At 40.9% G+C, this 14,155-nt stretch overlaps 1 protein-coding gene across 1 annotated transcript; it reads left to right on the top strand.

Moving 5' to 3' along the window:
- Positions 1-1,275: 1,275 nt before the first annotated feature.
- On the top strand, positions 1,276-6,924 carry gfi1b (growth factor independent 1B transcription repressor). The gene is made up of 6 exons (XM_037692068.1): positions 1,276-1,390; positions 1,690-1,860; positions 3,648-3,877; positions 3,949-4,086; positions 6,185-6,350; positions 6,746-6,924. The coding sequence occupies exons 1-6, from the start codon at positions 1,276-1,278 to the stop codon at positions 6,922-6,924; spliced, it is 999 nt and encodes a 332-aa protein (XP_037547996.1).
- Positions 6,925-14,155: the final 7,231 nt, after the last annotated feature.

Genomic DNA, 14,155 nt, shown 5'->3' with positions numbered 1-14,155 from the left:
AGTAAAATCAGACGATAGCTAAAAGCAGCAAAAGGCTAGCTAAAAGCAGAAAATGATTAGTGAAAAAGGCAAGGTAAAAGTAGCAAAAAGCTAACAAAAATGTGAATATGGCAAAAGACAAGCTAAAAGTTAAAATAAGAACAACCTAAAGGATATGCAAAAGTAGGAAAAGACTAGCTAAAAGAAGCAAAAGGTTAACTAAAAGCAAAAAGTAGAAAATAGCAAGCTAAAAGTAGCAAAAAGCTTACAAAAATGTGAATATGGCAAAAGACTAGCTAAAAGGTAAAAGAAGAGATATCCAAAAAAAATTCAAAAGTAGCAAAAGATGAGCTGAAAGCAGCAAAGGGCTAACTAAAAGCTAAACGTAATAAGCTAAAAGTAGCAAAATTCAAACAAAAATGTGAATATGGCAAAAGATGAGCTTAAAGCTAAAATAAGAAAACCCAAAAGGAAATGCAAAAGTAGAGAAGACTAGCTAAAAGCTAAAAGTATAGCAAAAAGCTATAAAAGTAGCAGAACTGTAAGAAAAAATAAGTTTGCTGAAGTGTATTTAGAAGAGAAGAACAGAATAAAGAATAAAAGGTTGCAAAGAAAAGTCACAGCTGAATGAGCTGAATGTTTATAAGAACAGCTAAAGCAGCACAAAGTCTGCAGAAGTTGATCATAAAAATCGTGCAGGAACATAAATACAAACGGAGAGGAGTGAGGCAGCAGCAGCATAAATAAATCCAAACATTTCTGAGCTCTGCTGCCTCAGACGAACTTTGTGTAACTGTTCTTCTGTGTTTTTAATATTCAAATGTCCACCTGCGGCTCCGCGCGCTGATTGGCTGAAAGCAGAGTCAGAATCTGCTGCTGAATTATCTGATTGAAAATCAGGGAGGGGAGAAAAGCTGCGAGCAGGACTCTGATGCTTTTACAGCTGCTGAGCTTTCCCAACTTTTAGGAACGGATTTTCTCCTCACAAGGAAACCATTTTTATTATTATCCATAAAAACATCAAAGTTTGTCTCCGTGGGAACTCACCGGTGAGGAGATTCTTCTTATTATTATTCTAAAACGACCTAATTATTATTATTATTATTATTATTATTATTACAGTTTTATATGCTTACAACAATGAGAAATAAATAAAACATTGAGTTTAAATGTGCGCAGAGTTGACCCGGATCCTCTTTAAATGGTAAATAAATGTTAAAGGCGAGTAAACATTAAATAACTGTTTGTGCGCATGCAATGCGCGCGTTGACGCGCAGTATTTGCAGCAGGACCGTCATGCCGCGCTCATTCCTGGTGAAAAACAAGCGCTCCTCTTCCTACAACGTCCACAGGAGCCAGGAGGAGCCGGAGGAGCCGGAGGAGCTGGAGGAGCCGGAGGCCTCCACGCGCGGTGAGACTCCGTCATTTTGTCCTGATGAAGGGACGGTCCACGCGCAGATTTCACAGCTGATTTAAATATTTGACGTTTTATTTTTGCATTAAAATTAAGTTTGTTGCTAAAAAAAATCAACTAAAATGCTGAACGAGCTCTGCCATTTTTTTAAATAATTTTTTTGCTCCAACTTTGTAAATAATGATCGAATTTTCTGGAGTTATTAAAATTAAACCGCAGCAGTTTAAGGAATATTTTGCTAACACACATCTTCCCTGTTTTTCTAAGCTGTTCGCTCCCTCTCTGATTTGTTGCAGTTCCATCGCAGGCCTCATCAGACAGGCCTGGCTCAGAGGGGGGGCCTCCCCCTGCAGACCCCTGCTCACCTGAGCATGGACTAGAGGGGGCGGGGCTTCAGTGTCCCCTACCTGTCCACCCAGAGACAACCAAACCACCTGTGGTCCCCACACAGCCATACTACCTGTCCGGTGAGTCAAAGCTCCGCCATTAGAGTGTTCGGGATGACTCTCAGCTACCACCACACTAAATTTTAGCTTTTGTGTTGGCTAAGTCTGATTAGCTTTGGCAGCCATCTTGAATCAGGTTGACACCAAAAGTGAATTGGCTGTAGATGTTCATCCAAATGTTGTTGACTAAAGAGTCTCGTGAAAATTCTGTCAGTGGTTCTTGAGATATTTTGCTAACAGACAGAGAATGTTGACTCTTGAAGGCAAGATTTTAAACAGATTTTTTATTTTTTTTATGGGCAGGTTGCACAAAATAAAAGCAGCAAAATATTATGTCATTATTAGAAGTAGAAAAATTCTATTTAAAAGCTAAAACTAGCGAAAGACTAGCTAAATGTAGCTAAAGGTAAAAGGATATCACTACAGATAAATGTAGCAAAAGGTTTGGTAAATGTAGCAAAAGTGCTAGCTGGAAGCTAAAAATAGGAAAAACTATCAAACAACAGCTAAATGCTATCACAAACTAGCAAAATATTTGCTAAATGTAGCAAAAATTCTAGCTGGAACCCCAAAATAGAAAAACTATCAAAAGGTGGCTAAATGCTAGCAAAACTAGCAAAATTAGCTAAATTAATAAATAAAAATAATAAAAATACATAAAATAAAAACAGCTAAAGTTTAGCTGGAAGCTACAAATAGAACTATTATTAAAAAGTATCGTATAAATGCTATCAAAAATTAGCAAAAGACTTGCTAAATGTAGCAAAAATGCTAGCTGAAGGCTAAAATATCAAAAAGTAGCTAATGCTATCAAAAACTAGCAAAAGTTTTGCTAAATGTAGCAAAAATGCTAGATGAAAGCTAAAAGTTGAAAAATATCAAAAAGTAGCTAAATGCTTGCTAAATGTAGCAAAAGGCTAGCTAAAAGTAACATTAGCAAAGAACAGCAATATGTTAGTGCTAAAAGTAGCAAAACGTTAGTTAAAAGTTAAGCACTAGCTAAATCAGTAAAATGTTAATTAGATGTTAAAGTACCAAACCATTGTGAAAGTAACAAAAACCTAGCTAAAAGCTAAATATAGTCAAATGCTAAGTAAATCTAAAAGGATCTTATGGCTAGCTAAAAGTAGCAAAAGGATAACTAAATGCAACAAAAGACTAGCTATAAGCTAAATGAGCAAAAAGCTAACAATAGCAAAAATCTAGATAAAAGCTGAACAAAGCAAACTGTGAGCTAAAAGCAGCTAAATATTAGCCAAAATATAAAAATATGTAAAGAAACAAAAAACTAGGTAAAGTCTAAAAGTAACAAAAAGCCAAAGATGATTAGGTTTGGTGGCCATCTTGAATCAAGTTGACTCTGAAAGGAGATCTGTTGTAGATGTACATCCATTTGTTTCTGTCATTTGTATTACGATGTGTCCAGTAGCTCATTAAATATTTTGCTAACAGACATTGACCAAAGTTTGTAAAAACAAACCATCACGTGACATTTTATCTCGGCGCGTGCGATGAGGATGACTCACCACACCAACTTTAATCTGTAAAACCAACAGAGTTAGAGCCATCTTGTTTTTGTTAAAGTCGATTAGCTTCGGCGGCCATCTTGAATCCTCGTCGCCGCGCTTCACTCCTGCACCGTAGAGAAATCTGTGAAAGTTGACGTTCGGTGCAGGACAGATTTGTCTCGCTCCAGTTCAAACGGTCTTCACAGAAGATTTACGTGTTCAGGCACCAAAAGGTGGCTGTTTTACTTGAAGGTTAAAACTCTTTTGTTCAACTGAAACGAGTTAATTTGCTCCGTGCAGAGCCTCACGTGGCCGAGTATCCACCTTACTACAAGCCGACGTACGCCTGGGAGCCGCTGCCTTCCTCCTACGACCTCCGTCAGCTGAGCTTCAGCCCCACGGTGCTGCAGCACGCCAGCAGTCTGTACGGCCCCCACATCAGCCGCAGCCCCCCGCTGGAGCAGCCTCTGGACTGCAGCACGCACTACTCCCCCACCTCCAACACCTACCACTGCATCACCTGCGACAAGGTGCGCCGTTGGTTCCGTTTGTTCTCAGTGCAGAAGGAGACGCCCGTGCTGACGCTCTGACTACTCTTCAGGTGTTCTCGACGCCCCACGGGCTGGAGGTCCACGTCAGGAGGTCCCACAGCGGGATGAGACCGTTCGGCTGCAGCATCTGCAGGAAAACCTTCGGCCACGCGGTCAGCCTGGAGCAGCACATGAACGTCCACTCTCAGGTCTGTCAAGTAATGTATGAATGTTCTGGTTCAGAGAGTCATTCTGTCTGGTTCAGGTTCTGCTGCAGAATTTGACACTTTTGATGGTCGGCCATATTTTTTAAAGGCTGCACTTTAGCCACGCAGCTTTAAGCTGCATTCTTGTTCTGACACGTTAAAAGGATAGTCTGGTCATTTTTGAAGTGATGTTCTGTCAAACAGTTATCAATAGTTAGTTCTACTGTAGTAATAGTACATAAAAGTACTATTGTATCCTATTCTGTTGTTACAACCCCATCATCTATAACGTGCTGTGAAAACAGAACTGTTGGATAACGTGCTCTTTCTTTTTTAAATGTTGTCACATTTGTTATTGAAAATCCATCCATTATCTTTTATCCACTTCTTCCTTTTCGGGTCGCGGGGGTCACTGGTGCTCATATCCAGCAGTTACTCTGCAAGAGGCGGGGGACACCCTGGACATGTCTCCAGTCCTTCACAGAGACGACCATTCACTCGCTCACTCACACCTAGGGACAATTTAGAGTTACCAATCAGCCTAACATGCATGTGTTTGGTCTGTGGGACCAAACTCCACACAGAAATGCCCCCAGCCGGGATTTGAACCAGCAACCTTCTCACTGAAAGGGAACAGCTTCACCAACTGCAAGATTCAACTTGTGCGTTATGGAAAATGAGCATTCTCTGCCAAACAGCTTTTCAGTGTTTATTGAATTGGTTGATTGAAGTCTGAAGAACCCACACCTATTGGCAATTTAACTATTTATTTATTAAACAAATGGGGGTATCAGTAGCATGTGGAAGAACCATACACAGCCACAACAGCCTGGCACCACCTCCTCATGCTGCTCACCTGCTTGGCCACACACTTCTGTGGGATGACGTCTCATTCTTTAGCCGGCTTTTTTTTGAGTCAGGACGACAGACGGGACATTCTATCCTCTTCACTCCCAAACTCTGGAGGTGGTCTTTGATACATCCTGCCCTGTGGGGGGTCAACCGGGCACGAGATCTATTGCCAAGAAGCATTGTTCTAGAATTGCACTGCTCAAGGTGGCTGCATGTTGGCGTAGCTCTCTTATATTCTTTCTGATATATTGCTTTTGAAAACATAAATACCTCTTTTTTTCTGGATGTAAATCACTTTTTTCGGACGGTTATTTCCTCTGGTTTTGGATGCTGTGCAGCTGGAAGGATTTTTACTGAAATTGGACATTCGTTATGATGCGTAACCATAGCAACAAGGTGGCTTTCTACAAATGAGAGCTGCTGATTAACATCTCAAAAGCTCAAATTCAACTACAGCCCCAAATCCCAAATGAGTTGAAAAGGAGGTGCCGTGGATACATTCCCGTCTACCTGGAGGTGGTGCTCAGGTGCCTGACCGCCGAGGTCTTGGAGGTGGCAGGAAACATGGCTCGTGACAGCGGGTGGACTGAGATCATACCCTGGCACCTGCACTTTTGTTCGCGGCGACAGGGGGCTAGGCAGGCTGAATGGCCATCGCTCAGGGAGGAGTTCTGCCTGGCATTTGGGTGGTCCTGCTGCCCAAGAGGACCTGGAGGTCTGCTGGGTCTGGGTGGACGGATTGGCATCTGCAACCAGTTTCTTCAGATCTGTTGTGGGACAGACTGCTACAAGAGATCCTTCCTGCCCACAGCCATCAGCATCTAGAACAACTCAATGAAACCAGGAAGACCCTTTGGGATTAATAAAGTATTTTTGAATTGAATTCATATGACAAACAAATAATCAACCAAACACAAGTTTTATTACCTTTCCTCCTAAGTTTAGACTCAACATAAATATGTTAAGTTTAGGTTTGTTAAAGTCCGGCATAAAACATTTCTGTTAAGCCAGCCTATTTTTAATGACTTGATCTAACATTTGCATTTTTTTTTTTAAATGTCACAACACTTCCTGAGCAGCCTGGGGCACTTCCTGCAGGAATGATAAAATGTTTTGTTTGCAGAAATAACTGATAATTCTCAGTTCACAGCAGCGTAAAAAGTTTATAAAATATGAAATTGCCCATTAACTTGGAAACTCCACGTTTCTAACATTTGTGTGACGTTTCGTGTTCTTCCTCTTCAACCAGGAAAAGAGCTTTGAGTGCAAAATGTGTGGGAAAACGTTCAAGCGCTCCTCGACGCTCTCCACGCACCTCCTCATCCACTCCGACACGAGGCCGTACCCCTGTCAGTACTGCGGGAAACGGTTCCACCAGAAGTCGGACATGAAGAAGCACACGTACATTCACACGGGTAACTCTCTTGATTTACGTAGCGATCCGATCGGCGCCGTTATCGCCTGCTTTCCAGGTGCTGCACGGAGGAATTGTTTCCAGGAGCAATATAACTGCTGATAAATCAGAAAAAGGAGCGCAAGCAAATTTCCTGCAGATTTGCATATCTGGTTTTCTTGCTTCGCACCTATAAAAGGAAGTTTTGTTTAGTTGACAGCATGTGTTTGACAAATCTGAACAATGAAATGATTCTTTGGGTTATTCTTGGGTATTTTATGGCAAAAATTATTAAATTAACCGGTGCTGTTTATATTAATGGGAACTTGCATTTGGCATCAGCAACAAAAACAACAATCTACGGTAATTAAAATGTGTAACTGTAAGTGAGTTTTTATTTTTCCCTTCTTCCTTTAGGGGAAAAACCTCACAAATGCCAAGTTTGCGGGAAAGCGTTCAGCCAAAGCTCCAACCTGATCACCCACAGCAGGAAGCACACGGGCTTCAAACCGTTTGGGTGCGATATTTGCTCAAAGGGCTTCCAGCGAAAGGTGGATCTCCGCCGGCACCACGAGAGTCAGCACGGCATGAAGTGAAGACGAACCGCGAGCCCAAATGTTTGTACATATTAGGTTTCCAATTAAACAGTAAAGTGTCATTATTGCAGTTTAAACACCGTCTGTTTGTGGACATCGCGGGAAACAATAAGCTGTGACTCATCCAAGTAGTTTAAATGAAAAATAAGTAGCTCATTTAAATGTAATATATTAAAGTATTTTTTATAGATGTGTGTATGAATGGGAAATGCGCAGGTATTTTTAGCTGCTTTTAAAAAAAGGTTACGAATGCCACGTTTAGTTCTGTTTGAAAACGTTCTTTGCTGATGGAAGTACGTGGGTGATAAAAGCTGAAATAAATGGTGATCTGAAATCAATAAATGTCTGTCTTTGTGTTGCAATAACTATGAAAATAGTTATGTGTAAATCCAAAGTGGGATAATTCTTTGAATGAAATTAATTTTAATTCTGATATAGAATTAAAAAAAAAATGCATTTCCTGAGAAAATGCAGTGTGAATGCTTATTGCAGAAGAACTTGCTGAGAAACAGCTGAAATTAGCTAAAAGCCATGCTGAAATGTAAGAACAAGCCTAAATTAGCCAAAGAAAGCAGAAATAACACATATTTGGTGAACTAGGTTTCAATAAGCAGAAATTAGCACAACAATTAGGAAATTAGCTAAAAAGGATGAAATTAGCAAAAAATGTCTGAAAAGTAGCTGAAAGGCAAAGCTTACCAGAAGGAAGTGGAAGGATCTGAAATGAGCTCCAAAAATGTAGAATTAGCTGAAAAATCTAAACTTGTCACAAAACAGCTAAAAAGTAGCTGAAACTAGCAGAAAACTGAAAAGGAGCAAGAAGATGAAATTATAGCTGAAATAATTGGGCGAAAGTAGCAGCGATGGCCACAAAAAGTGGAAATTGTCTGAAAAAAGCAGAAATTTGCAAGAAACAGCTGAATAGTAGCTAATAAAGCATAAGCTTAAATTACCAGAAGGAAGTGGAGAGAGCGCAATTGTGCCCAATTAGGTTGAACCCTGTACTGGCTCCCCTCAAGGATGTGTGCTGAGCCCCCTCCTGTTTACTCTGCTCACGTATGATTGTGCAGCTACACATCCAGGCTGTCACATTGTAAAGTTTGCAGATGACACAGCGGTGGTGGGATGCATCACAAACAATGACAAGTCCAGCTACAGGCAGGAGGTGGAACAACTGGAGAGCTGGTGCAAAGAGAACAACCTTCACATCAATGTGAAGAAGACAAAGGAGATGATTGTGGACGTCAGAAGGAACAAACACACATATCCCCCTGAACATAAGAGGATCTGCGGTGGAAGTGGTCTCCAGCTACAAGTACTTGGGTGTGCACCTGAACAACAACCTCAGCTGGAGCAACAACACCAACAGCCTGATCTAGAAAGCTCATCAGAGACTCTACTTCCTCAGACGGCTGAGAAGAGCTGGTCTGGGAAGCTCAGTCCTCACCTCCTTCTACAGGTGTGCAGTGGAGAGCATCCTGTGCCAATGTGGCATGGAGGCTGCACAGCTGTAGAAAAAAAAAAAGCTCTGCAGAGAGTGGTGAAGGCTGCACAGAAGATGTTGGAGTCAGTCTCCCCACCATCACAGACATCTACACCTCCAGATGCAGGAAGAGGGCCACCTGCATCATGAAGGACCCCACTCACCCAGCACACACACTTTTTGCCCTGTTCCCCTCAGGCAGAAGGTTGAGGAGCATTAATTGTAGAACCACTAGACTGAGGAACAGCGTCTACCCTGAGGCTGTTAGACTCATGAATCTCTAACCAGAATAATCACTGTGAAGAATCATCATGTTGCTGCTGATCTGTTTCATGTTGCTGCTGATCTGTTTCATGTTGCTGCTCATCTGTTTCATGTTGATGTGTTCATGTATGCTCATCTGCTCACACAGACTCATGTTCGTGCTGCTGTTCGGCGTATTGTTTTCAGTGTTTTTATGTTATTAGTGCTTAAGTGTATTTTTAGCTGATGTTTTTCTTAGTTCATTTCTTAGATCTTATTCCTGATTTTATTTTACATTTTATTGTTGGATGTAACATGAAACCCTGTGTACATAATCTTGTTCCACCACATGTACCACATGTGATGCAAATGACAATTTTAAAAACCTGTTTCTGAAAGAAGCAGAAATTAGCCCAAAAAAGTGGAAATTATCTGAAAAAAGCTGAAACTAGCATAACTAAGCTGAAAGGAGCATAACAAGCTGAAATCATAAATAAGTTAATTAAGCTGGAAGTAGCAGAAATTACCACAAAAAGCTTGAAGTTATCTGAAAACAGCTGAGATTAGTTAAAATATGTTAAAACGGTAGCTGAAAAAGTAGAACAAGCTTAAATTATCAGAAGAAAGCAGAAAAAACACTTTTGCCAAATTAGGCTGAAAGAAGCAGAAATGAGCACAAAACTGTGAAAATTATCTGAAAATGCTGAAATTAGAGAGAGAGAAAAAAACAGCTGAAAAGTAGCCAAAAAGCATAAAGTAGCTTAATTTACAATAAGGAAGTGGAGAGAGCACAATTTTGCTTTATTAGACTGAAAAATGTTGAAATTAGCGCAAAAAATTTGAAATTATCCGAAAAGGCTAAAATTAGCATAAAATGGTTAAATAGTGGCTGAAATAGCAGGAAAAAGCTGAAACAAGCAGCTATATGCTGAAAGGAGCATAATAAGCTTAAATGATCAGAAATAAATTAAAAGAAGCACAAACATGTTGTAGCTAGCAGAAAGAATCTGAAAGGAGCACAAAACATCCGAACAAACAGCTGAAAGTTGCTGAAAAAAGTTTAAATTTCCAGAAGGAAGCTGAAAGAAGCTGAAGCAGAACAAAATGTGAAAGGAGCAGTAAAAGGTTGTAAACAGCTCTAAAGATCTGAAGGAGGTAAAATGAGCTAAATTCATTTTCTATGAGGAAAAAAAAGTGGCAGAAAAGGCTAAATGTTTCAAAAAGCTAAAGTTGAACCAATACCAAAAGTCATAGCAGGATTGTCCTGGAAGAGCTGAATGTTTTGATTTGTGGTTTACTGAAATAAAATGAAAACGTACGGAAGAAAAATGGTTCACAATAGAGTGAATGCTTCATAAACATTCAGGCAATAATGAATTGTTTGACAGAATTTGAATGAATCAGTCTGAAATTGTTGAGACTGGAGTTTTTTTAAAGATGGCAACAATCCACTCCGACGAGCTGTTAGCTCGTTAATTTGGTTAAACTGCACGGATTGCGCAATCCTTACTCCATATATGTACCTTGAGCCTGGATACTGTTAATGATGATGAGAAAACTAAATATTAACATTCCTGTTGTTGTTCTCATTTACCATCCATCCATCCATCCATTATCTTTACCCGTTTGTTCCATTTTGGGTCACGGGGGTCGCTGGTGCCCATGTCCAGCAATCACTGTGCGAGGGGCGGGGTACACCCTGGACGGGTCGCAAGTCCATCACAGGGCCACATAGAGACAAACAACCATTCACTCTCTCACTCACACCTAGGGACAATTTAGAGTTACCAATCAGCCTAACATGCATGTTTTTGGTCTGTGGGAGGAAACCGGAGTACCCGGAGAAAACCCACGCATGCACGGAGAGAACATGCGAACTCCACCCAGAAAGGCCCCTGGACCGGGGTTTGAACCAAGGACCTGCTCGCTGAGAGGCAGCAGCTCTACCAGTTGCGCCACCGTGCTGCCGTTCTCATTTACCATTTTCCTGCCAATTTATTATTATTTTTTTTTACCACAACTAGCAAAACATTCAAGACTCATCGAAAGGTCTTGTTTCTGCGTTATACGGCTTGGAGGTGTACAGATGTAAGAAACGTCGTGCGGCAGCCATTTACATATTATTGCTAAACATAAAGAAGGATGCAGCCGAGCCAGTCTTAGAAATAACTTTAAAGGCTCGCCAAGCTCGCAGCAATGGTCAAATGTTGTTCCAGACACGGTTATAAAACAATAAAGGAAAAAAAGTGTCATTAATGAAACAAAACCCCTCCAGGGTCTTTGCCTCACCAGTATGTTTCAGGAAATACTGCTAGCTGTAATAAAACTATCTCTGATCATCATAAAACTCTATTCCTCCAAACTAAAGTCCTTCAAAGACCTATCTACAACAGGTAAGATATTAACTGTTCACCACCTCCATCACCACTTCTGAACCATCCTTTGAAATCCGTAAATGATGCTTTTGAAAAAGGAGCGTTTTCATTTCAGATCGGCTGTTTTGTGAGCGTTTCGTGTCCACTTCCTGTGCAGGCAGGAAGTGTTAAAGTCAAAATCTGTTGCGTGACCAGATCTGATGTGCAACAGAGTAATCGTGCAGACTGATAATAGCACACCTGGAACGCCATGCAAATCCAGCTGTTCAGGCTAGAAAGCAGAAGGAAGCGAAAGTTAGAAATGAACTGCAGAGGGGAAAATCAGCTCCACAATCTCAGACCAACGAAATCAAAATAACTTTTTTTTTAAAAGCCATGATTAATTTTGGCTTCACAAACCTTAAACCCATCCATCAGCTTGCTCCCATTCCTGTGCATTTTGACTTAATGGGGATACACGGATTAATAAGCGCCTGTGGCAAAGGGATTGATTACTTTAGTTAACTGTCACCACACCCTTCCAGTCTGTTGGATTTACTTATAACAAACAAATGGCAACACACCACCTTCCTCAAACACCAAACCTGTTAGTGCATCAAGCTGCTCAAGGCAAATCACGTCATCACGTGTGCGTTTTAAATCTGACAAGAGCTGCAGGCAGACAAAAACACGCTCGGCTTTTCAGCTCTGCAGGCTTCGAGAAAAACGTAGAACGACTGACGTGTCGAAATCTTTATTAACGCGTTGTTTCCGTGGCCTGAAGAGCCGAACGAGGACAAAACAAAGCTTCTTTAGAACAACGCAGCCTTGATTTGACAGTATACGGTAAAATGTACTGTCAAATATTCACAAACTGCAAAAAGCTACGATCCAAAACGGGAAAAAGTTTGAATTTTAAAACTTTATGCAACAGTTCAGGTCTTACGTGATACGATTCTGGAGTTTGGTAGAACCCATGTGCAGGCAGGACTAGGAGAACTGAATATATAATATAATATATATAATATAATATACAAGACAATGAGGAACACAGACGCTAACGGACATACAATGACAAACACCTGGGGAAGGACAACAAGTGGTGGATGCAGGAGCGAGAAACACTGAGGAAGAAAGAAGACACAAGAATTACACAAACACACACAGATCTTCTCAATGCTGTGGGGGTTAGTGGAGATGAACAATTACTATCTTACCTGCTCTAGATTAGAGTTGCATTCAGGCCCCAAAAAATCAGATACAACCCGGCCCCAGCCCATAGCCATCATTTCCGAACCCCACCTGTCCTGATGAGTTAACAGTAATTACAGGTCCGACCCCCCCCCCCCCCGGCATTTTTAATTATGCTTTGACTGCTTATATATTTATTAACGGTCAGTGGACGTGCGCGGCTGAATAAAGGAGGCAGAAGATCGAAGCTGAGGGGGTGTTTGTCCTTTCATGGCCATCAAAGCGCATTAAATCCCTGCTTCTGTCTGCATTCTGCATTATTCAGACATGGACCCTGCTCTGACATTTCAGTGCTTTGGGATCTCGCCTGTTTGGGTCGTCGGCCGTGCACGTCCGCTGAGTGTAGCGGCTGAACGTCCATCTGGGTGATGCCTGGCAGTAGCCAACCGGTAGTCCCATCTGAAGCTGAACTGAACTTTATTTTACCTCTTTCCAGGTCCGTCAGCGCACAATGAAATGGCCACGTGCCATATAATAGGATAGTATGGCAAGCCATGTTACCATATAATAGTATAGTATGGCAAGATATGTTGACATATAATATGATAGTATGGCAAGCCATGTTGCCATATAATTGAATTGGGGCTGATAAGCTGATGCAATCAAAAACCCGGCCCACCCATCCAGCACATTATCATGGCCCGGCCCAAAGCTGGGCTGAGCCGGGCTTAAAAATGACCCGGGTTAGAAATGACAGCTCTAATGTAGATAGCTGTTTGATTGACCTTGGTTTGGAAACTTAAAAACTTAAATCTGACCAGATGAGCTAATGGCTAATCTGAACAAGGCCAAGACCAAAGTGACTCGCTGACATCTTAAAACAACTTCAATCTTTATAAAACACAAAACACTTGATACAAACACAATCTTTAAACCTTTATGTTTTGTACGGTTATTTTAATTATTGTTATTTTGCAGCCGCAACTCAACAGCTAGCTGCAACAGCTGCTAGCTGTAGCACCGCTACATGTTGTAATATTTATGTTAGAATAACCACATTGTTAGAAGTACATTAAACTGTTTTTATTTTTTAGACTGGAGCTATTTCAAGACAGATTTGGAACGTGTCCTATATAAATTAGCTGTTAGAGCTTCTGTTTGGTCAGAAATAAATTATTTCTCCAATCTGAATTTGTTCACAGAGCTTTCTAGAGCAGGTAAGATAATACTTGTTCATAACTTTCCCACTGAACCCCACTTTATAAATCTTTAACATAATATTCTGCACAACTAAAAGATTGGACTGCAATTTTAAAGTGCATATGGTATACTTATATATATATAAATATATATATATATATATATACATCTGTTGTGGAAATCAGAGTCCGAGAAGAGGATGTAAGTGAGGGCTTACGGTCTGACAAACAAATCTGAGGTCTCTATGCAAAATGTGTTGGCAAATAGGCAGCGGGGTCAGGGTTTGATCCTCCAAATCAGTTAGACCTGCTGGAGCCAAACACGGCAAATCAAAACCTTGCATAGCAACGGAACGCGAGGCCGAGGATCATCCAGGGTGGGACTAAACAAACAGGACATAAGTCCTGAAAGAGGAGGAGCGCTGCTGCCGGGGGTAGCCTGGGGAAAAACGGGAGAAACGGCACCTGAAACATTCCTTCACCCTTTAACAGGTGGACAAAGGTTAAAAAGCCTCATTAGAATAAATCGTTTAGGTTTAATTCAATTTATTTGTGGACATTTCTACCATAAATATATGTTTTATGTTGCTTTACATTGTTTTTGTTTATTTTTTGGGTAAATTAATGGCACAATTACAATTTTCTAACTAAACAAATAGAATAAGCAGAAAACTGCCTGAGAAAAACAACGAGCTGCAAACTTGAGGCGTCACGAGCTCGTGTGTGTGTGTGTGTGTGTGTGTGTGTGTGTGTGTGTGTGT

The sequence above is a fragment of the Nematolebias whitei genome, chromosome 18 (genome assembly GCF_014905685.2).
Source record: "Nematolebias whitei isolate Nwh7 chromosome 18, NemWhi1, whole genome shotgun sequence".
Taxonomy (NCBI): Eukaryota; Metazoa; Chordata; class Actinopteri; order Cyprinodontiformes; family Rivulidae; genus Nematolebias; species Nematolebias whitei.
This window is presented reverse-complemented; position numbering and strand designations above follow the sequence as displayed.

Excerpts from the sequence above, each read along its gene's own strand:
- gfi1b (XM_037692068.1), top strand. The coding sequence starts at position 1,276 with ATGCCGCGCTCATTCCTGGTGAAAAACAAGCGCTCCTCTTCCTACAAC. Across the intron at positions 3,878-3,948 it reads ACTGCATCACCTGCGACAAG|GTGTTCTCGACGCCCCACGG; the intron begins GTGCGCCGTTGG and ends ACTACTCTTCAG. Across the intron at positions 6,351-6,745 it reads GCACACGTACATTCACACGG|GGGAAAAACCTCACAAATGC; the intron begins GTAACTCTCTTG and ends TTCTTCCTTTAG.